Source organism: Cebidichthys violaceus, unplaced genomic scaffold, assembly GCF_023349555.1.
Source record: "Cebidichthys violaceus isolate CVI_PGR_0920_01 unplaced genomic scaffold, fCebVio1.0.p SCAF_43, whole genome shotgun sequence".
Classification (NCBI taxonomy): Eukaryota; Metazoa; Chordata; class Actinopteri; order Perciformes; family Stichaeidae; genus Cebidichthys; species Cebidichthys violaceus.
This window is the reverse complement of record NW_027176628.1, coordinates 1,945,452-1,967,680: the sequence shown is the minus strand read 5'-3', so window position 1 is coordinate 1,967,680 and position 22,229 is coordinate 1,945,452. Positions and strand designations below refer to the sequence as shown.

The 22,229-nt window shown below is 42.8% G+C and overlaps 1 protein-coding gene across 2 annotated transcripts in view; it reads left to right on the top strand.

Annotated features, from left to right (window-relative positions):
* Positions 1-21,395, top strand: part of slc9a5 (solute carrier family 9 member A5) — a 25,741-nt gene extending 4,346 nt beyond the window's left edge. Inside the window, exons 2-16 of one of the 2 annotated variants that reach the window (XM_068728747.1) lie at positions 1-162; positions 3,843-4,006; positions 4,925-5,003; positions 5,137-5,314; positions 6,833-7,053; positions 7,146-7,348; positions 7,428-7,517; positions 7,818-7,888; positions 10,910-11,036; positions 11,418-11,509; positions 11,851-11,977; positions 12,535-12,684; positions 14,663-14,732; positions 15,245-15,373; positions 21,315-21,395. The exon at positions 1-162 is cut by the window's left edge and continues 141 nt beyond it. In XM_068728747.1, coding sequence (XP_068584848.1) covers positions 1-162; positions 3,843-4,006; positions 4,925-5,003; positions 5,137-5,314; positions 6,833-7,053; positions 7,146-7,348; positions 7,428-7,517; positions 7,818-7,888; positions 10,910-11,036; positions 11,418-11,509; positions 11,851-11,977; positions 12,535-12,684; positions 14,663-14,732; positions 15,245-15,373; positions 21,315-21,388 — 1,937 coding nt within the window. In that variant the 3' untranslated portion in view covers positions 21,389-21,395. Of the gene's footprint in view, positions 163-3,842; positions 4,007-4,924; positions 5,004-5,136; positions 5,315-6,832; positions 7,054-7,145; positions 7,349-7,427; positions 7,518-7,817; positions 7,889-10,909; positions 11,037-11,417; positions 11,510-11,850; positions 11,978-12,534; positions 12,685-14,662; positions 14,733-15,244; positions 15,374-15,624; positions 18,885-21,314 lie in introns of those variants that run through there. The other variant, XM_068728746.1, reaches the window with a different exon arrangement.
* The last annotated feature ends 834 nt before the right edge of the window (positions 21,396-22,229 follow it).

Sequence of the window (22,229 nt, the reverse complement as noted above, 5' to 3'; positions counted from 1 at the left end):
TCCTGTTGCCGACCATCGTGGGAGACGCCGGTTACTTCATGCCGGCTCGGCTCTTCTTTGATAACCTGGGAGCCATCCTGACGTACGCCGTGGTGGGAACGCTGTGGAACGCCTTCTGTACCGGCTTCTGTCTGTACGCCGCCAAGCTGCTGGGAGTCATAGGTCAGTGTGAGCTGATGACAACACGCAGAGATGAACAGGACGACTTACTACTACTACTTCTTACATTACATTACATGACAGTCATTTAGCAGACGCTTTTATCCAAAGCGACTTACAATAAGTGCATCAACATTGGTAATCAAAAGAACTACTAGTCACCAGAAGTCATAAGTACATTTCCTTTTCCAAACAAGCATCTAAGAGCATGAAGCAGAGCATAACTCAGAGCCAAAGTACAGAAACAAGAGAAACAGTTAGTGCTATAAGTAATATGAAAACAATAAGTGCAACAAGCTAGTACGAATACAATAAGTGGTGAGTGGAAGGCTCAGGGTAGCACTTCCTGAAGAGGTGGGTTTTCAGCCTGATGAAAGATGGGCAGCGACTCCGCTGTCCTGACGTCAGTGGGAAGTTCATTCCACCACTGTGGGGCCAGGACAGAAAACAGACGTGACCGGGTCGATCGGCCGCCAGGACCTCTGAGCGACGAGGCAGCAGAGAGAAGTGGTTGGCCGGGGGTGTGGGTCTTGACCGTGGTCTGGAGATAGGAAGGAGCTGTTCCTTTCACTGCCCTGTATTCTAGCACCAGAGTCTTAGACTGGATGAACTCTTACAGGGAGCCAGTGTAGAGAATGGAGAAAGGAAGTTGTGTGGGAGAACTTGGGGCGATTGAACACCAGGCGAGCTGCGGCTTTCTGGACAAGCTCCAGAGGTCTGATGGCCGACGCCGGGGCTCCGGCGAGTAGAGAGTGTCAGTAGTCCAGACGGGAGATGACAAGAGCCTGGATGAGAACCTGCACCGTCTCGTCAGTGAGGAAGAGGAGAATCCTCCTGATGTTGGGTGTCACCGGGGGGAAATGACAAGACCAGCTGGGTGTCATCGGCATAACAATGGTAGGAGAAGTCATGTGAGCGAATAACAGAACCCAGAGATGTTGTGTAGAGCGAGAAGAGAAGGGGGCCCAGGACTGAACCTTGCGGAACCCCCGTAGTCAGCATGCGTGGTTCCGACACGGCCCCCCTCCAGGTCACCTGGTAGGATCGACCCGTCAGGTAGGATGCAAACAGGGAGAGTGCAGAGCCTGAGACGCCCATCCCCTCAAGGGTGGAGAGGAGGATTTGATGGTTCACAGTGTCAAACGCCACAGACAGGTCCAGGAGAATCAGGACAGAGGAGAGAGAGTTCGCTCTTGCGGCGTGAAGCGACTCTGTCACCGCAAGGAGGGCCGTCTCTGTCGAGTGACCCACTTTGAACCCGGACTGGTGAGGGTCCAAAAGGCTGTTCTGGTGGAGATAGGAAGACAGTTGGTTAAAGACAGCACGTTGAAGTGTTTTGGATAGAAAGAGTAGAAGAGAAACCGGTCTGAAGTTCTTGACATCAGAGGGGTCAAGTGATGGTTTCTTCAGGAGGGGGGTGACTCTGTCACGGTCTTGAAGGCCGTGGGAAAGCACTTCTACTACTACTTCTATTACTACTACTACTACTTCTACTTCTACTACTACTACTACTACCACTACTACTACTACTACTACTACTACTTTTACTACTACTACTACTACTTCTACTTCTACTTCTACTACTACTACAACTACTACTTCTACTACTAAGTGGAGAGCAGGGCCGCCTTTCAATCAGAGGGTCGACGGTTCCTTCTCCACTAGTCTCATGTCGATGTGTCCTTGAGCAAGACACAAACCAGATACACCCGTAGGTCCCCCATTTGGACGCAGAGTACATCAAAACTTAGAGAGTTTTGTGTTAAAAGTAACTGGCAGAGAACCCACGAAGAACGAATATAGTGATGTTATAGTTCTGCAGAAACCTCAGCGTCCTGGGAACAACATGAACTAGGTCACTTCTACATGAGACAAACACATCTCCCATCAGCCAAGCAAACAAATAACAAAATATCATAAATCATACTCGATATGACTGGGACAGACCGGAGAAAAAGGCTGCTACACTCCGTTAGCAACGTGCTACCTACGAACATGCAGCATGAAAAAGCACGAGCGCCTGACGGAGATTACGGACATAGTTTCCATTTCTCTCCCCGGTAAACCATCGCAGAGATATTCAGCTTCGAACACAAAAAGTCACACAGCTTTCATCGAATATTGTACTTACTTTTGGTCGAATCTCAGCGAAAAAATGGAATATCTCCGTACTTCCAACGCATGTTCGTCCAGCTGCTGGTGCTCCGTGTGAATCCGTTCGATTCGTGTCTCTCCGACACTCCTCGGATTCTTGGGAGGGTTGGAAGCTCAGCAAATCCGATTTCAGAGCTGGACCTTTTTGAGCTTTATTGGCTAATAGTGCTGTCAATCATCTAGCTTTCAATTCCAGGCAATTCTATTGGCTCCTACGGTTCGAAGGATGTCTCAATGGTGAAAATCGGAGAAGGGGGGGCTGAGATACAGCCCTGAACAGAGAGTCGAAGCAGGATTTGACCTTAAACTAAATAACTAAAAAGGGCATAGAAAGAGCTTAAAACACTCAAAAAAGGTCCAATCTTCGGTCTATTGATTCAATGAACATCATGAGTGATACATAGAAGTGATATAGAGTGTTTTTGAATTTTAAAAATACTTTTTTATTCAAATATTGGAGTATTTGATCAGTTTTCTAATTTGAAATGCTCTATATTTCATAAATGTTTCACTGTATCTATGTATAGCTGTGTATATAGAGCCTATATCAGTTGTTCTAAGAGCCCAGCATATTAAAAGTCTTGGATACCCATACTTTCCAAAAAACAATACCCTAAAAGTGCTGTTTTTCAAGATCGAGCTTTTGAGTTTTCCAAGTTCTGCTGTGTTCCATCCTTATCTTATGTGAACCAGTAACATGTATTCTGATAGTTCCATGATTTTTCTCATCTCAAAAATATATAAAAAAAAATTATTTTTTTTTTAATTTTTTTATTTTTTTATTTTTTTTTATACAATTAATTAGGTATTTCTTATCTTTATTCGAGCTGAGGCCTGCAAATAGGCCTCGTTTTTAAAAGGTTTAACCCCAAAATGTCGCTTTGGATAAAAGCATCTGCTAAATGACTGTAATGTACTACTAGTACTACCACTTCTTCTTCTACTAATACTTCTACTACTACTACTACTACTTCTGCTACTATTACTAATACTTCTACTACTTCTACGACTACTTCTACTACTATTACTAATACTTCTACTACTACTACTACTACTTCTACTACTATTTCTACTACTAATAATATTATTTATATTATTTATTCATTCAACAATCTGCACATGTGATGATACAGAATTATAGATTATAAATATATAATATAATTAATCTATAATGGAAATAATAATATAATTCATATTATTGTGTGTGTGGGTGTGTGTGTTGTCTGTGTGTGTGTGTGTGTGTGTGTATTGTGTCTATGTGTGTATCTGTGTCTATGTGTCTCTTTGTGTGTGTGCATGTGTGTGTGTATTGCGTGTCTATGTGTGTGTGCATTGTGTGTGTGTGTGTGTGTGTGTGTGTGTGTGTGTGTGTGTGTGTGTGTGTGTGTGTGTGTGTGTGTGCATTGTGTGTGTGTGTGTGTGTGTGTGTGTGTGTGTGTGTGTGTGTGTGCGTGTGTGTGTGTGTGTGTGTGTGTGTGTGTGTGTGTGTGTGTGTGTGTGTGTGTGTGTGTGTGTGTGTGTGTGTGTAGATGAGCGTGTCCAGGCCGGTCTGATGGACTTCCTGTTGTTTGGAGCTCTGATCTCAGCTGTAGATCCTGTCGCTGTTCTCGCCGTGTTTGAAGAAGTTCACGTCAACGACACGCTCTTCATTATCGTCTTCGGAGAGTCGCTGGTTAACGACGCCGTCACCGTGGTGAGTCACACACACACTCACACACACACATACACACACACACTCTCTCACTCAAACACACATACAACCACACTCACACACAACCACACACACTCACACACAAACACACTCACACACAAACACACACTCACTCAAACACACACACACACACACACACACACACACACACACACACACACACACACACAACCACACATGTATAATGACTCTTTGGGTATTTCCCAGCAGCTGGTGTCCACTATGTGGTTCTAGGTGATTCTGCCCAAACCAACAGGTGTCTACCTCCAGAGCTCATGGAGGTCATCAGTAGAAGATCTCTGGAGGAAACAGCAGAACGTTCCTTTAAACCTTCTTCTTCCTCTCAGTACCACCAGATGTTTGATGAAGAGGAGGCTTGTTACTCCGTTAAAGCTCAGATTAAAGAAGATTAACTCTTCTAATCCTCAGCAGCACTCATGAGAACGAGCTAATCCACCAACGAGTGGACCAACCGGAGACACTCAGAGAGGAGAGAGGAGGCGGAGCTTCAGGGTTCTGAATGTTCACGTTCTGTAACTTTCTACAGGTTTACATGATGAACACAGAGACCCTTTAACGTTCTACAGGTTTACATGATGAACACAGAGACCTTTTAACGTTCTACAGGTCTACATGATGAACCCAGAGACCCTTTAACGTTCTACAGGTCTACATGATGAACACAGAGACCCTTTAATGTTCTACAGGTCTACATGATGAACACAGAGACCCTTTAACGTTCTACAGGTCTACATGATGAACACAGAGACCCTGTGTGTCTCTAATAGATGTCACAGTTTAATAATACATATATATATATATATATATATATATATATATATATATATATACTGTACCTACATATAATACATGACTATCTAAAAGTCTCTCTGTCTCCAGGTTTTATATAAAGTCTACATTTCATTTGTGGAAGTTGGACCTGAGAACGTTCAGACAGCCGATTACTTCAAAGGAGTCGGTGAGTTCAAAGAAACAATCAGAAGTAGATCAGACTCTTCTTCCTCGTCCTCACTCTTCTTTGTCCTCTTCTTCTTCCTCCTCCTCTTTCTCCTCCTCTTCCTCCTCCTTGTCCTCCACTTCTTCCTCCTCAGCCTCCTTCCTCATCGTCAGTATTGGAGGGACTCTGGTGGGTCTGGTCTTCGCCATCCTCCTCGGCTTCATTACTCGGTTCACTAAGAAGGTTCGGATCATCGAGCCGCTCTTCGTCTTCCTGCTGGTCTACCTGGCCTACCTGACCGCCGAGCTCTTCTCCCTGTCCGCCATTCTGTCGTGAGTCTTCCCAACCAGTTAAGACCAGTTAAAGCCAGTAAGACCACTACCACTAGTACAACCATAGAGACTACTGTGACCAGAACAACCATAGAGAATACTGTGACCAGTACAACCATAGAGACTACTATGACCAGAACAACCATAGAGACTACTATGACCAGAACAACCATAGAGACTACTATAACCAGTACAACCATAGAGACTACTGTGACCAGAACAACCATAGAGAATACTGTGACCAGTACAACCATAGAGACTACTGTGACCAGAACAACCATAGAGACTACTATAACCAGTACAACCATAGAGACTACTGTGACCAGTACAACCATAGAGACTACTATGACCAGAACAACCATAGAGACTACTATAACTAGTACAACCATAGAGACTACTGTGACCAGAACAACCATAGAGACTACTGTGACCAGAACAACCATAGAGACTACTATAACCAGTACAACCATAGAGACTACTATAACCAGTACAACCATAGAGACTACTGTGACCAGAACAACCATAGAGACTACTATAACTAGTACAACCATAGAGACTACTATGACCAGAACAACCATAGAGACTACTATGACCAGAACAACCATAGAGACTACTATAACCAGTACAACCATAGAGACTACTGTGACCAGAACAACCATAGAGAATACTGTGACCAGTACAACCATAGAGACTACTATGACCAGAACAACCATAGAGACTACTATAACCAGTACAACCATAGAGACTACTGTGACCAGAACAACCATAGAGACTACTGTGACCAGAACAACCATAGAGACTACTATAACCAGTACAACCATAGAGACTACTATAACCAGTACTACCATAGAGACTACTATAACCAGTACAACCATAGAGACTACTGTGACCAGTACAACCATAGAGACTACTGTGACCAGTACAACCATAGAGACTACTATGACCAGAACAACCATAGAGACTACTATGACCAGAACAACCATAGAGACTACTATAACCAGTACAACCATAGAGACTACTGTGACCAGAACAACCATAGAGACTACTGTGACCAGAACAACCATAGAGACTACTATAACCAGTACAACCATAGAGACTACTATAACCAGTACTACCATAGAGACTACTGTGACCAGAACAACCATAGAGACTACTATAACCAGTACAACCATAGAGACTACTGTGACCAGTACAACCATAGAGACTACTGTGACCAGTACAACCATAGAGAATACTGTGACCAGTACAACCATAGAGACTACTGTGACCAGTACAACCATAGAGACTACTGTGACCAGTACAACCATAGAGACTACTATGACCAGTACAACCATAGACACCACTATGATGGTTGCTAAGTTCACTGGGTCCATCATCGGTAGTTTGGGTTTGTATGATGACTTTGGGTATTTCCCAGCAGACTGGTGTCCCCTTTGTGGTTCTATGTGGTTCCATGTGGTTCTATGTGGTTCCAGGCCGTGTCTCCTTCACCAGACGTCTCTATCTCTCCCTCCTCAGAATGACCTTCTGTGGTATCGGAGCCAACAAATACGTGGAGGCCAACATTTCTCAGAAGTCCCGGACCACGGTGAAGTACACCATGAAGACTCTGGCCAGCATCGCCGAGACCATCATCTTCATCTTCCTGGGAATTTCGGCGGTGGACAAGTCCAAGTGGGCCTGGGACACGGGCCTGGTGTCCTGCACCCTCGTCTTCATCTTTGTCTTCAGGGCTGCAGGTTTGTCAACCTCCATAGCAATGGAACAATAAACATCTCTTCTGATGTGTCCTCGATGACCGTCCTGATCTGTAGTGATCTCTGTGCTCCAGGTGTGATCGGTCAGACCTGGGTCCTGAACCGCTTCCGCCTCGTCCCGCTGGACAAGATCGACCAGGTGGTGATGTCGTATGGTGGCTTGCGGGGGGCGGTGGCATTCGCTCTGGTGGTCCTGCTGGACGGGGACCACGTCAAGGCCAAGGACTACTTCGTCGCCACGACAATCGTAGTCGTCTTCTTCACCGTCATGTTTCAGGTAGGACACTACATCTTCATCATTATTAGCATCATCATCCTCTGCATCCTCATGTGTTTCCTCTGTGTTCCTCCTTCAGGGTCTGACCATCAAACCTCTGGTAAACTGGCTCAAAGTTCCTCGTTCAACGAGCAGAAAGCCGACGATCAACGAGGAGATCCACGAGAGGGTGAGACTACTACTAGTACTACTAATACTACTACTGCTACTACTAGTGCTACTACTACTACTACTACTGCTACTACTACTGCTACTACTACTACTACTACTGCTCCTAGTACTGCTGCTACTACTACTACTGCTACTACTACTACTACTAGAAGTTGAACGCAGGAGACACATTTCTCCAGACCTTTCAGCAACATCTCACGGTCTTCCTCTGCTGATGTGATGTTGATGTTGTTGTTGTCATTGATGTTGTTGTTGTTGTTGTTGTTGTTGTTGTTGTTGATGTTGTTGTTGTCTCCAGGCTTTTGACCACATCCTGGCAGCAGTAGAGGACATAGCAGGACTTCAGGGATATCACCACTGGAGAGACAAGTCAGTCCATCATCACAATGTTACACTATAATAACATTCAATATCATAGCATTTAATATAATAAAAACATTTAATATAATAATAACATTTAATATATTAAAAACATTAATATAATAAAAGCATTTAATATAATTATAACATTTAATATAATAAAAACATTTAATATAATAATAACATTTAATATAATAAAAGCATTTAATATAATAATAACATTTAATATAATAAAAGCATTTAATATAATAATAACATTTAATATAATAAAAACATTTAATTTAATAATAACATTTAATATAATAAAAACATTTAATATAATAAAAACATTTAATATAATACAAGCATTTAATATAATAATAACATTTAATATAATAAAACCATTTAATATAATAAAAACATTTACAATAATAAAAACATTTAACATCATACCACATCACTGCGACTCTGTTGTCCCACTAACATATTAATAACTCTATAATCAGTAATAACAGTAATAAGGTCTGGGGACAGGGACGAGCTCAGGAGAGTCCAGCGTGACCTGAAGGTGAAGATCAGGGAGTGCAAGGACACCTACAGGAGGAAGCTGGAGGCCAAACTCCAGCAGAACAATGTGAGGGAGGTGTGGACCGGGATGAAGCTGATTACTGGCTTCAAGGTTGGAGGGAGACAACCAGGGGGCTCCCTGGAGAGGGCCAACGAGCTAAACTCTTTCTTCAATAGATTTAGCTCACAGTCCTCATCTGTCTCCTCCACACACCTCACCTCACAAACACCTCGGCTGCCTCCTCCCCTCCCCCCTCTGTCCCCCCTGGTGAGCGGCACGGACAATGAGCCCTCTACTTCAAAGGGCTCTTCCACCACCGACACCATGACCACCCTCCCCCCCCTCTCTGTGACGACTGGCCAGGTTAGAAGACAGCTGGAGAGACTCCACCAAGGAAAGGCTGAGGGACCTGATGGCATCAGCCTCAGGGTCCTGAAGACCTGCGCCATCCAGTTGTCTGATGTCCTGCAACACCTCTACAACCTGAGCCTGAAGCAGGAGGAAGTCCCGGTGCTGTGGAAGACGTCGTGCCTGGTTCCTGTTCCTAAGAAGACGACACCATCTGGCCTCAATGACTACCGACCAGTTGCCCTCACATCCCATGTGATGAAGGTGCTGGAGAGGCTGTTCTTGGCCCACCTCCGACCGTAGGTGAAATCATCACTGGACCCTCTGCAATTTGCATACCAGCCTCATGTGTTAGTGGGCGACGCCATCATCTACCTGCTGCAACGAGCTCAGTCACACCTGGATGGAACCAGTGGCTCTGTGACTCTTTGACTTCTCCAGTGCATTCAACACCATCCAACCAGTGCTGCTGAGTGAGAAGCTGCGGGAGGTGGGGGTTAACAAGTCCACCGTCTCCTGGATCACTGACTACCTCACAATCAGACCACAGTTTGTCCGACTGGGCCGTGTACTGTCTGATACGGTGGTCAGTGGTACTGGAGCTCCACAGGGAACTGTTCTGTCTCCCTTCCTGTTCACCTGATACACCACTGACTTCCAGTACAACTCAGGGACATGTCATCTGCAGAAGTTCTCTGATGACTCTGCAGTGGTCGGGTGTATAAGGGACGGACGGGAGGAGGAGTACAGGGCAGTAGTGGAGGACTTTGTGGAGTGGGCCGGTAGAAATCACCTGCTTCTGAACGTGGCCAAGACCAGAGAGATGGTGGTCGACTTCGGGAGGAGGACGACGGCTCCACAGCCACTGAGAGTTCTGGGAGAGGACGTGGACATGGTGGAGGAGGACAAGGTCCTGGGTGTCTCCATCGACAGCAGACTGAGCTGGAAGGCCAACATCAACGCTGTGTACAAGAAGGGGATGAGTCGACTCTTTTTCTTGTGTGCAGCAAGATGTTGGAGATGTTCTACTGTTGTGGCCAGTGCACTGTACTTCTCCGTAGTCTGCTGGGGGAGCAGCATTGGAGCCGGAGACACCAACAGACTTAACAAACTGGTTAAGAAGGCCGGCTCCATCATCGGCTGTAAACAAGACTATCTGGAACAGGTGGTGCAGAGGAGGACACTGAAGAAACTATTATCCATATTGGATTACCCGGACCACCCTCTCCACCACCTACTGCAGGGACAGTGGAGCACTTTCTCCAACAGACTGATCCAGCTCCGCTGTCACAAGGACAGGTACAGGAGAACGTTCCTGCCTACCGCAATCAGACTGTATAACAAATCACCTCGGGCCAAATCATTCACTGTCTTTTAAACCTCTGCACTACTTATTTATTTAGTTGATTAATATTATTCTGTTATTCTATTCACTGTGTATATAGTGTGCATTTTTTATATAACATCTTTACTCTATTATAATTGTATATATTGTGTATTGTGACATGTGTATTTTTCTTTTTTTTTAATATATATAATATTAAGATTTTTATACCTGTAACCTATTGCTGCTCTGGAACCTATTGCTGCTTGTAACGAAATAATTTCCCCTCGTGGGATCAATAAAGTTACTATCTATCTATCTAACAGATATATATATATATATATATTCATACTAACGATAGTTGTTGTAATAAGTGACAGTGAACAGCAGGAGGCGCTGCTCCTCCACCATAGAGACACTGCATTTATGAATGATTAATAACTACAGCTTGTCTTTCAAAACATCTGAATATATTATGAAGTAATATCCTCCTCTGTGTCTGAGACAAACTTCAAATATATACACATACAGTATATATATATATATATATATATATATATATATATATATATATATATATATATACTATACAGATACAAACAGCTAACATGTTCAGTTGTGAGTCAACACATTTATATTAAAACATCAAATCTCTCTCTCTCTCCCTCTGTCTCTCTCTCTATCTGTCTCTGTCTCTCTGTCTCTCCATCTCTCCCTCTCTCTCTCTCTCTCTCTCTCTCTCTCTCTCTCTGTCTCTGTCTCGTCTCTCTCTGTTTCTGTCTCTCTCTCTGTCTCCCTGTCTGTCTCTCAGGTGGGAGCAGTTTGATAAGAACTACCTGAGTAAGCTGCTCTTGAGGAAGTCAGTGTACAGGAAGAGTGAACTGTGGGAGGCGTATCAGAAGATCAACATCAGGGACGCCATCAGTGTCATAGACCAGGTGAGACCACGTCCTCAGGGTCAGGGAATCCACATCCTCAGGGTCAGGTGAGGCCAGATCCTCAGGGTCAGGTGAAACCAAGTCTTCAGGGTCAGGTGAGACCACGTCCTCAGGGTCAGGTGAAACCAGGTCCTCAGGGTCAGGTGAAACAACGTTCTCAGGGTCAGGTGTAAACCAGGTCCTCAGGGTCAGGTGAAACCAGGTCCTCAGGGTCATTGAATTACAGCAGGTATTTATCTATAGGGCTTCTGGGTAATGTAGTCTAAATGACAGGAAGAGAAATCACCTGTGACCTGTGTGTCTGTTTCTGTGTGTGTGTGTGTGTGTGTGTGTGTGTGTGTGTGTGTGTGTGTGTGTGTGTGTGTGTGTGTGTGTGTGTAGGGTGGGAACGTCCTGACCTCAGCCAGACTGTCTCTGCCCTCAATGGCCAGCAGAGCCTCGTTCCCCGAAGTCACCAACGTCACCAACTACCTGTGAGTCTCATGACTGACTGTCTCCATGGCGCGTTGTTGAACTGTTGGTGACCTGTTGTTGACCTGTTGTTGACCTGTTGTTTGTGTTGTTGACTTGTTGACTTGTTGTTGACCTGTTGTTGACTTGTTGACTTGTTGTTGACCTGTTGTTTACGTGTTGACTTGCTGTTGACCTGTTGTTTGTGTTGTTGACTTGTTGACTTGCTGTTGACCTGTTGTTTGTGTTGTTGACTTGTTGACTTGTTGTTGACCTGTTGTGTTGTTGTTGGCATGTTGTCAACGTGTTTGCATGTTTGCACGTGTTGACTTGTTGTTGACCTGTTGTTGTTGTTGTGTTCCAGGCGTGAGAACGGCAGCGGTGTGTGTCTGGACCTCCAGGTGATCGATAACGTCCCCGGAGCCAAAGTGGAGGAAGAAACCGAGACGCATCACTTCCTCACAGGAAACCTGTACAAACCCAGGAGACGGGTAACACACACACACACACACACACACACACACACACACACGCACTAATACTCACAACAGTGACCTCATTCTTTAAGTAAAGATGTTATCGGAGTCTTTAAAGACATTTGATGGGTTCTATGGAGTTCCAAGGGTCCATGAGGACAGTCTTTGGGTCCTTGAATATGTTGTAGAGTCTTTAAAGAGGTCCAGGCTTCCTTCAAAAGAGTCCAGGGTTCCTTACAGAGAGTCTTTGATTACTTGAAGAGAGTCCAGGGTTCCTTGAAGATGTTTCAGGGGTCATTAAAGAGGTGTCAGGGTTTTTAAAAAGGGAACCTTCAGGAGGCTGTAACAAAGGAGGAGAGGCGTCTCTAATGGAAACATGAACATCAAGTACTGAATCCTTCAAAAACACGTTTTACTTTCTAATTGTGAAGTTTTCAAAGTTTAAACTGGTGATTTGAGGCTAAAAACGTATACACAATAAACATTGAACTGTGTTCTGACTGTTGTTGTTGTTGTGTGTTGTTGTTGTTGTGTGTGTCATGTGTGTTGTTGTTGTTGTTGTGTGTGTCCAGTATCAGTCCCACTACAGCAGACACTTCATGCCTCTGGGGGAGAAGGAGCGTCAGGACCGAGAGGTGTTCCAGAGGAACATGAAGAGCCGCATGGAGACGTTCAAGTCCACCCGACACAAACGACACAAGAAGGACCGGAGCCTCAAGAAGGTAAGAAACATACACTGGTTGTACTTCTAGTAGTAGTAGTAGTAATAGTAGTGGTAGTAGTAGTAGTAGTAGTAGTGGTAGTAGCAGCAGTAGTAGTAGCAGCAGTAGTAGCATTAGTGTTAGTAGTAGTAGTAGTAGTGGTAGTAGCAGTAGTAGTAGCATTAGTGTTAGTAGCAGTAGTAATAGTAATAGTAATAGTAGTAGTAGTAGTAGTAGTAGTAGTAGTAGTAGTAGTAGTAGTGGTAATAGTAGTGGTAGTAATAGTGGTAGCAGTAGTAGTAGTAGTAGTAGTAGTAACAGTAGCAGTAGTAATTATCGTAGTAGTAGTAGTGGTAGTAGTAGTAGTGTTAGCAGTAGTGGTAGTAGTAGTAGTAGTAGTAGCATTAGTGTTAGTAGCAGTAGTAATAGTAGTAGTAATAGTGGTAGCAGTAGTAGTAGTAGTAGTAAAAGTAGCAGTAGTAATAATCGTAGTGGTAGTAGTAGTAGTGTTAGTAGCAGTAGTAATAGTAGTAGTAGTAGTGTTAGTAGCAGTAGTAATAGTAATAGTAGTAGTAGTGGTAGTAGTAGTAGTGGTAGTAGTAGTGGTAGTAATAGTGGTAGCAGTAGTAGTAGTAGTAGTAGCATTAGTGTTAGTAGCAGTAGTAATAGTAGTAGTAGTGGTAGTAGCAGTAGTAATAGTAGTAGTAGTAGTAGTGGTAGTAGTAGTAATGGTAGTAGTAGTGGTAGTAATAGTGGTAGCAGTAGTAGTAGTAGTAGTAGTAACAGTAGCAGTAGTAATAATCGTAGTAGTAGTGGTAGTAGTAGTAGTGTTAGCAGTAGTGGTAGTAGTACTGACAGTAGTAGTGGTAGCAGTAGTAGCAGTAGTAGTAGTAGTAGTAGTAGCAGTAGTAATAATAGTAGTAGTAGTAGTAGTGATAGTAGTAGTGGTAGCAGTAATAGTAGTAGTAGTAGTAATAGTAGTAGTAGTAGTAGTAATAGTAGCAGTAGTAATAATAGTAGTAGTAGTAGTAGTGTTAGCAGTAGTAGTAGTAGTGGCAGTAGCAGTAGTAGTAGTAGTAATAGTAGTGGTAGTGGTAATAGTAGTAGTAGTGGTAGTAGTAGTAGTGGTTGTGGTGGTAGTAGTAGTGGTAGTAGTAGTGATAGTAGTAGTAGTAGCAGTAGTAGTAGTAGTAGTAACAGTAGCAGTAGTAATAATAGTAGTAGTAGTGGTAGTAGTAGTAGTGGTAGTAGTAGTAGTGTTAGCAGTAGTAGTAGTAGTGGCAATAGCAGTAGTGCAGTAGTAGTGTTAGCAGTAGTAGTAGTAGTGGTAGTAGCAGTAGTAGTAGTAGTAGTAATGGTAGTGGTAATAGTAGTAGTAGTGGTAGTAGTAGTAGTGGTTGTGGTGGTAGTAGTAGTGGTAGTAGTAGTGATAGTAGTAGTGGTAGCAGTAGTAGTAGTAGTAGTAACAGTAGCAGTAGTAATAATAGTAGTAGTAGTGGTAGTAGTAGTAGTGTTAGCAGTAGTAGTAGTAGTGGCAGTAGCAGTAGTGCAGTAGTAGTGGTAGTGGTAGTAGTATAGTAGTGGTAGCAGTAATGTTTGTTGTTTGTTGTGAGAGACCTTTAGTCCACAATCACTGGATCATGAATAACTCCTTTGATAAGTTTGTTTATGTTTAATAAATGCGTCTCTTAGATATTCATTTTTTAATAATTAACCAGTTGAAGTTGTTCCGTCACACAGAGTTCAGCCTCTGTGGACCAGTTCTCCCAGTACACTGCTGGTTCTACTGGTTCATTAGCAGCTGGTTCTACTGGTTCATTAGCAGCTGGTTCTACTAGTTCATTAGCAGCTGGTTCTTCTGGGTCATTAGCAGCTGGTTCTACTGGTTCATTAGCAGCTGGTTCTTCTGGGTCATTAGCAGCTGGTTCTGATTGGAGGAGCTGCTTCTTGTTTAATGCTTCATTCAGGTTCACTCTCGTGTTCATTGTTTCCTCTGCAGCGGCGAGGATCTGACTCCAGAGAGGATGGCAGCGACAAACCCAGACGCAACGTCAGCTGGCAGGACAAGAGTAAATAAAGACTCACCAACAGTTACATCTAAATACTTCTGTCACAATAAGAGACCATCTAAATACTTCTATCACAATTAGAAATGAACAAAAAGATCTTCAGCTGGTGATAAATAATACGACAGCTGAGGTCGTCTGTTCTGAATATGTTATATGAATAAAGTTTGAGCTCAGTATTCAATGTTTTTTTATTGATCAGGGCGAAAAACAACAAGAGTAAATCTGATTTATTATTTGAGTATATGCAACAATTTAGAAGTGTAGTTTTGGTTTGTAAACATAAAAATTATTTAAAATATATTTCATAAAAATGACCTTAAATCTTAAAATGGGGATGGATGAATAAAAAGACTAACTGAAGAAGGTATTTAAATAGAAAATGTTACAAAAGAAACCTCCATGTAAAGTGTGTGTGTGTGTGTGTGTGTGTGTGTGTGTGTGTGTGTGTGTGTGTGTGTGTGTGTGTGTGTGTGTGTGTGTGTGTGTGTGTGTGTGTGTGTGTGTGTGTTCAGACCCGGTGGTGGTTCCTGTGGAGTTTGAGGAGGAGAAAGCTGAACATTCAGATCCTGAAAAGGAGGAAGATGTTGGGATCACCTTCATAGCTCGTAAGGTGGACACTCCCAAACAAAGACCCAGATCAGGTGAGAACACACACATGCTACTACTGCTACTACTGCTATTACTGCTACTATTACTGCTACTACTGCTACTAACACTAATATTACTACTATTACTGCTACTACTACTACTACTACTGCTACAACTACTACTACTACTACGACTACTGCTAATACTACTAATATTACTACTACACACCAGTCAGTGACAGATCAGGTCTGAAGTCCTGTGATCATGATGATCAGGTCTAACTGTCCGGTGTGACCTCCATCAGTCCCAGTAGCTCTGGATGACAGCGGTCAGAGTTCACCACTGGCGGTGGACCCCCCCCCACACCTCCCATGGAAGGTGACCAGCATAGGCTCTCCTCCTCCATGTGTGTCCATGGAGGCCACTAAGATCATCCCAGTGGACCTCCAGCAGGCCTGGAACCAGAGCATCTCGTCCCTGGAGAGCATCTCCTCCCCCCCGGCCCACTCCGAGCCGGTCCACCCCCGAGTCATCGCCTTGTCCAGACTGGGGGGGTCCCGTCCGGCCTCCTACACGCCACCGGGCAGCACCTCCTCCATCGCCATCGGAGCTCAGGTGGTGCAGGGCTCCTTCTGTTTCCCGGAGAAAAAGAAGGAAGAGGCGGAAGAGGAGGAAGAGGAGGAAGAGGAGGGAGGAAGAGCGCTGCAGGAGATGCAGCCTCTCATGTCGTCTCCGAGGACAACCGGCGCCCTACTGGCTCCGCCCCCACCGCCGCTGCTGCCACAAGGCTCCGCCCCCCTTGGCTCGGGGAGGAGGAGGAACCCTTGTGTCTACCTGAGGAGTCTGGTGACGGCACCTCCTTCTCCTGGTAGTGAGACGCACAGCAGAGGACCCACCCAGCTGTGACCAGCCACACACACACACACACAGTAGATATATATATATACACACACACACACACACACACACACCTAAACACACACATATATACATACACACACACAGAGACGGCTCACCGTCCAATAGGAAATAATAGTAAATAGCTTACTATTATTATTATTATTATTGTAAATATTAATACTCTATAATCGATCATCATGCTTCTAATTGGTGGGTCTCATTTAAACATTTTACAAACAGGAAGTTGTTGTTGTTTGTGATTCCAGCTGATGAATATATATAAATATATATATAAATATACATAAATATGTATGGTGTAACAGCTGCTCATATCAAATATAAAAATGTATTTGGTAAAACTGCAAATATATCAGATGTAGTTTATTTTGAAGGACCAAAGTGTGTAAAAAGGAGCATAGAGAACATTTCTCCATGTGTGTGTGTGTGTGTGTGTTGTGTAGCTGTGTGTCTCCGTCCCATCAGACCGTCCACCAGCAGATTTTGTTTCTGTCTCTTGTTCTGCCAAAGAATGTGTTTGACTTCATGTCAGCAGCCTTTTACTGTCTGATACACAAACAACACAACAACGCAAACAACAACGCAAGCAACACAAACAACAACAACAACAACACAAACAACACCAACAACGCAAACAACAACCACGCCAACAACACCAACAAAAACAACAACGCCAACAACACACAAACAACACCAACAACAATGCAAACAACAACCATGCCAACAACACCAACAAAACCAACAACACAAAAACAACAATCCAAACAACACAAACAACACAAAAACACCAACAACACAAACACCACCAACAACAAAAAAATGCCAACAACACCAATACTACTAATGCTGCGTTCAGGTCATGTGGGAAGGAGGAGACCAACAGGAGAGATTCACATGTAATCAGACATCAGTGTAGAGTTCTGCAGGTTGACGTGTTTCTGTAGTCCAACAGGAAGTCGTGATCACTGGTTCCCTCCACAAACAGCCAATTAGATTATTCTATTGTATTCTGAATTATTAAAGAAAACAAACATTTCTGATTCTTCCAGGTTTAGTTCATCAAGATAGTCCTCACTAATAAACTCCACTTTTATGATGTTTGAAGTATAAAGTAAAAAGCTAACGTTACTCTATAAAGGAACTCCACCACGGTCACATGACTTCATGTTAGTCTGTAAAGGAACTCCACCACGGTCACATGACTTCACATTAGTCTATAAAGGAACTCCACCACGGTCACATGACTTCACGTTAGTCTGTAAAGGAACTCCACCACGGTCACATGACTTCACGTTAGTCTATAAAGGAACTCCACCACGGTCACGTGACTTCATGTTAGTCTGTAAAGGAACTCCACCACGGTCACGTGACTTCACGTTAGTCTGTAAAGGAACTCCACCACGGTCACATGACTTCACGTTAGTCTATAAAGGAACTCCACCACGGTCACGTGACTTCACGTTAGTCTGTAAAGGAACTCCACCACGGTCACGTGACTTCACGTTAGTCTGTAAAGGAACTCCACCACGGTCACGTGACTTCACGTTAGTCTGTAAAGGAACTCCACCACGGTCACGTGACTTCACGTTAGTCTATAAAGGAACTCCACCATGGTCACGTGACTTCACGTTAGTCTATAAAGGAACTCCACCACGGTCACGTGACTTCACGTTAGTCTATAAAGGAACTCCACCACGGTCACGTGACTTCACGTTAGTCTATAAAGGAACCCCACCACGGTCACGTGACTTCACGTTAGGCTATAAAGGAACTCCACCACGGTCACGTGACTTCACGTTAGTCTATAAAGGAACTCCACCACGGTCACATGACTTCACGTTAGTCTGTAAACTGCTGAGTCATGTCTGGTTTTAGTACTTATTCCTGCAAAGCTCTGTTACTGAATATTTTACATGTCTTACAGTCTGATTCTTTGATTTTCTGTTGTTTTGATACCAAAAACTTACCAAAAACAGAAAGAGACAAAAGTAAATTCTACCTCGTTAACATTTCAGTGTCAATAAAAACACGTGAGATTCACAGTCAGGGCTTCTAGGTCATAACTACAACGTGGATGATGAGTGTGAGAACTTCCCACGTGCTTGAACGCATCATAAAGCATCACCGACACATGAAGTAGTCCCAGTGTAACGAAGACAGAGAATGTGATGGTGTTTTAGCAGCAATAAGATATGTGTAATTCAAGATGTATATGGATGTGTATATATATATATATATATATATATATATATATATATACAGTATGTGTGTGTGTGTGTGTGTGTGTGTGTCTTGGTGTTCTTTAAACTGTGTCTCATGTCTCTGAACTCCTGCTGAACTTAGACTCTGGTTTCCTCCTGAAGAAGTAGATGTTAGTAATAACAGAAACGTGTTGCTGCTTGTATACCGAGGCCTTTCCTCTTGTCAGGAGAGCTGACACCAGACCAGTTTGTGAGGTGGGGTTACTGGTCTGGTTCCACCACAAAGACCAGAACCAGTTCCATCCAGCTGGTCAGTGTCACTATTTTAATCTCCATTCATCTGAATCAAAGACACAGGAATGTCTGTGATTCAAAAGAAACTAACCTGTCTGTGTGTCAAATGTAGAGAACTCTACGGTCAATAAAGGTGAGCTGTGTTTCTCAATGAGTCTGAGTCTTTCCTGAAGTTTAACAGGAAGTCTTTTACTTTGGTAAACTGGGAAATTACTATTTCAAACAACTAAATCATTTCAAGTGAAATGTACTTTGTGTATTCCAAACAACTAACTAATGTCAACTAAGAACACTTTACTTTAACGTAGTAACTGATGGTATAGAGACCAAACTCACGTATACAATATTAATTAAATACTTTAAAACGTGTTGCATTGATCCTCCATCATGTTCACAGTGGAACCGATCAGAACATTATCAGATCCGATCAGTAGAAAAATGTACAGAGGTGGAAAGTAACCAAGTACATTTACTCAATACAATTTTGAATTTACTTTCTAATCTACTACATGTCAGATTAAATATGGTTCTTTTTACTCAACTACATTTATCTGACAGCTTTAGTTACTTTACAGGTTCAGATTCATAATTTAAATAAATATAAATTATGATTATTAGATGATACTTGACTGCTACTAGGCAGTTTATAAAGTAAAAAATAAGCCCCACAGCTACACAGTTAACTGCTGCATCAAAGTGATGAACACATGAATGCATCAATAATACAATAATCAAATATGGATATTATTCTGCATAATGAGAGCTTTCATTTGCTTCTTTAAGTACATGTTGATAGTACTAGTTTGAACTGAAACAGAGTATTTCTACACTGTAGTATTACTACCTTTACTTCAACAGAATATGTGAACACTTGTTTCACTGATGCTCTTTTCACAGATTGTTAAACTAAACAAAGGAAAAGAAAACTGGACTAAAACTGACTGAAGGTTCTTCTGAGTTTCGTGTTTACAGTGTGATGAAATCTCTTCAACACATCTGTGAGTTTAAACCTTCTAATTTAACTGAAAGTCTGAGGTTTGTTAGCTTAACAACATGTACCTCTGAGATGTACTACAGTAAAAAGTACAATAAGTACCTCTGAGATGTAGTACAGTAAAAAGTACAATAAGTACCTCTGAGATGTAGTACAGTAAAAAGTACAATAAGTACCTCGAGATGTAGTACAGTAAAAAGTACAATAAGTACCTCTGAGATGTAGTACAGTAAAAAGTACAATAAGTACCTCGAGATGTAGTACAGTAAAAAGTACAATAAGTACCTCTGAGATGTAGTACAGTAAAAAGTACAATAAGTACCTCTGAGATGTAGTACAGTAAAAAGTACAATAAGTACCTCGAGATGTAGTACAGTAAAAAGTACAATAAGTACCTCGAGATGTAGTACAGTAAAAAGTACAATAAGTACCTCTGAGATGTAGTACAGTAAAAAGTACAATAAGTACCTCTGAGATGTAGTAGAATACAACCATACGGTAGCAGTACATGGAATTACTCAGAGATGACAGTACTTAGTAAATGTATTTAAGTTACATTCCAAACACTGTCTGAAGAGGAAGATAAGATAATCCTTTATTAGTCCTACAGCAGGGAAATGTACAGGGTTACAGCAGCATAGTGGAGTATATATATATATATATATATATATATATATATATATATATATATATATATATATATATATATATATATATATATATATATATATATATGGAGGATAATAGGGTGATAGCTTAGCCATCATCCTCCTGTCTCCCACCACCTCCACCGTCTCCAGTGGACGTCCAGCACACTGCTGTCTTCTTGATCAGTCTGTTCTGTGGAGATGCTGCCCCAGCAGACCACTCCATAGAAGATGGCTGATGAGTCTGATGAGTCAAAGAAGGTCCTCAGGAGAGCTCCCTGCACTCCTGAGGACCTGAGTCTCCTCAGCAGAGAGTCTGCTCTGACCCTTCTATAAAGTGCTTGTGTGTGATCAGTCCAGTTTATTGTTCAAGTGAACACCGGTACTTATAAGATCTCACCATCTCAATGTCCGTTCCCTGGATGTTCACTGGGACCGGAGGAGGTGAAGTCCACCACCAGCTCCTTGGTTTTACCAGAGTTGATCTGGAGGCGGTTCCGCTGGCACCACCCTATGAAGTCCTGGTTCAGTTCTCTGTATTCCCCGTCATCACCGGCGGACATGAGGCCGACGACTGCAGAGTCGTCAGAGAGCTTTTGCAGGTGGCAGAGTCGTGTTTGAAGTCCGAGGTGTAGATGTCACAGTTCAGCTCCACTCCCTCCTCACCTGTTCACTCACCTGCCTCTGATCACCAATCAAGCCCCTATACAGACTCCTGCCTCCCACACACTCATTGCCATTGTTTTACTTTCTTTCTTTGTTGTTGTTTTTTATTTTTGTATTGAATTGTTTGTTTTGTTTTGTTTTGGGGTAAACAGTGTAAGTCTGTTGTCTGGTCCACACTCCGGAGGTAATGCACCAATAAGATGGATGCCAACTGCCGTAAAACCAAAAGAAGAAGACACTCATTGACAGATTGTTCTTTGCTTTTCAATGCCAGACTCTGCAGCGCTTTATCCCGAACTGGTTTCCTGTTGTCGACCTTTCCTGCTCCTGATCTACCGTCTCGCCTGACTCCCGGTAAACTCCCCAGCCTTCTGTTCCTGACCTGGATTTATTCTGCTGCTGTTTCTGATGTCTCATTCTGTACCTGTTGAGTTTACAATAAAAGCCAACGGTTCCTGGAATCTTGTGTGCTGTAAATGGGTTCATATACAATCCGTTACAGTAGAGACCAGTGGTGGCCGTCAGGGCCAGCTAAGCCTTCTCTGCTGGCCTGAACAGAATCACAAAGTTATGGCTATTTTATCATTTTTCATAAATATACTACAAGTATTATTTTTTTCCAGTTATCTTATTTTCTCATTGCACAGCTCCTGTCTTCCTCTGTTGCTCTGCTTCCAGTGCAGCTTGTTTTAAGTAGAGCTCTTATCCAATCAGACTCAGCCTCTATGTCTCTATGTAAGGAGAGAGGCCCGAGGTCCTCTAGGTAGACTTTACAGATTAAAGTACATGAGGACGATATTGTTGATTGTCATCGTGTTCAACCAATCAGATCTTTAGTTTGACATGTTGGGCGTGTTCTTTGATGTGTCAGTATTCTAGGTAGTCTACAAGTACATCAGCATTAAGGTGTCGTGTGATTGGTCAGTGGGCCAGCATCACTGTTGTGAAGCTGAAGCAGCTAGCAGACGTTAGTAGTAGTAGTAGTAGTAGTAGTAGTAGTAGTAGTTGAGCTCGAGCCACCAGGGACGGAACACCGCAGGGGAGGCCGTGGTTAAATCATGTTATTATTTAAATTTAAATTTAATTAAGAAATATAAAATGAGAGGTTGTCAGTGCGGGATAGGAATTTGTGTATTTTTCTTAATTTATTTATTTTCTTTTTATAATAATAACAGTAATTATACTAATA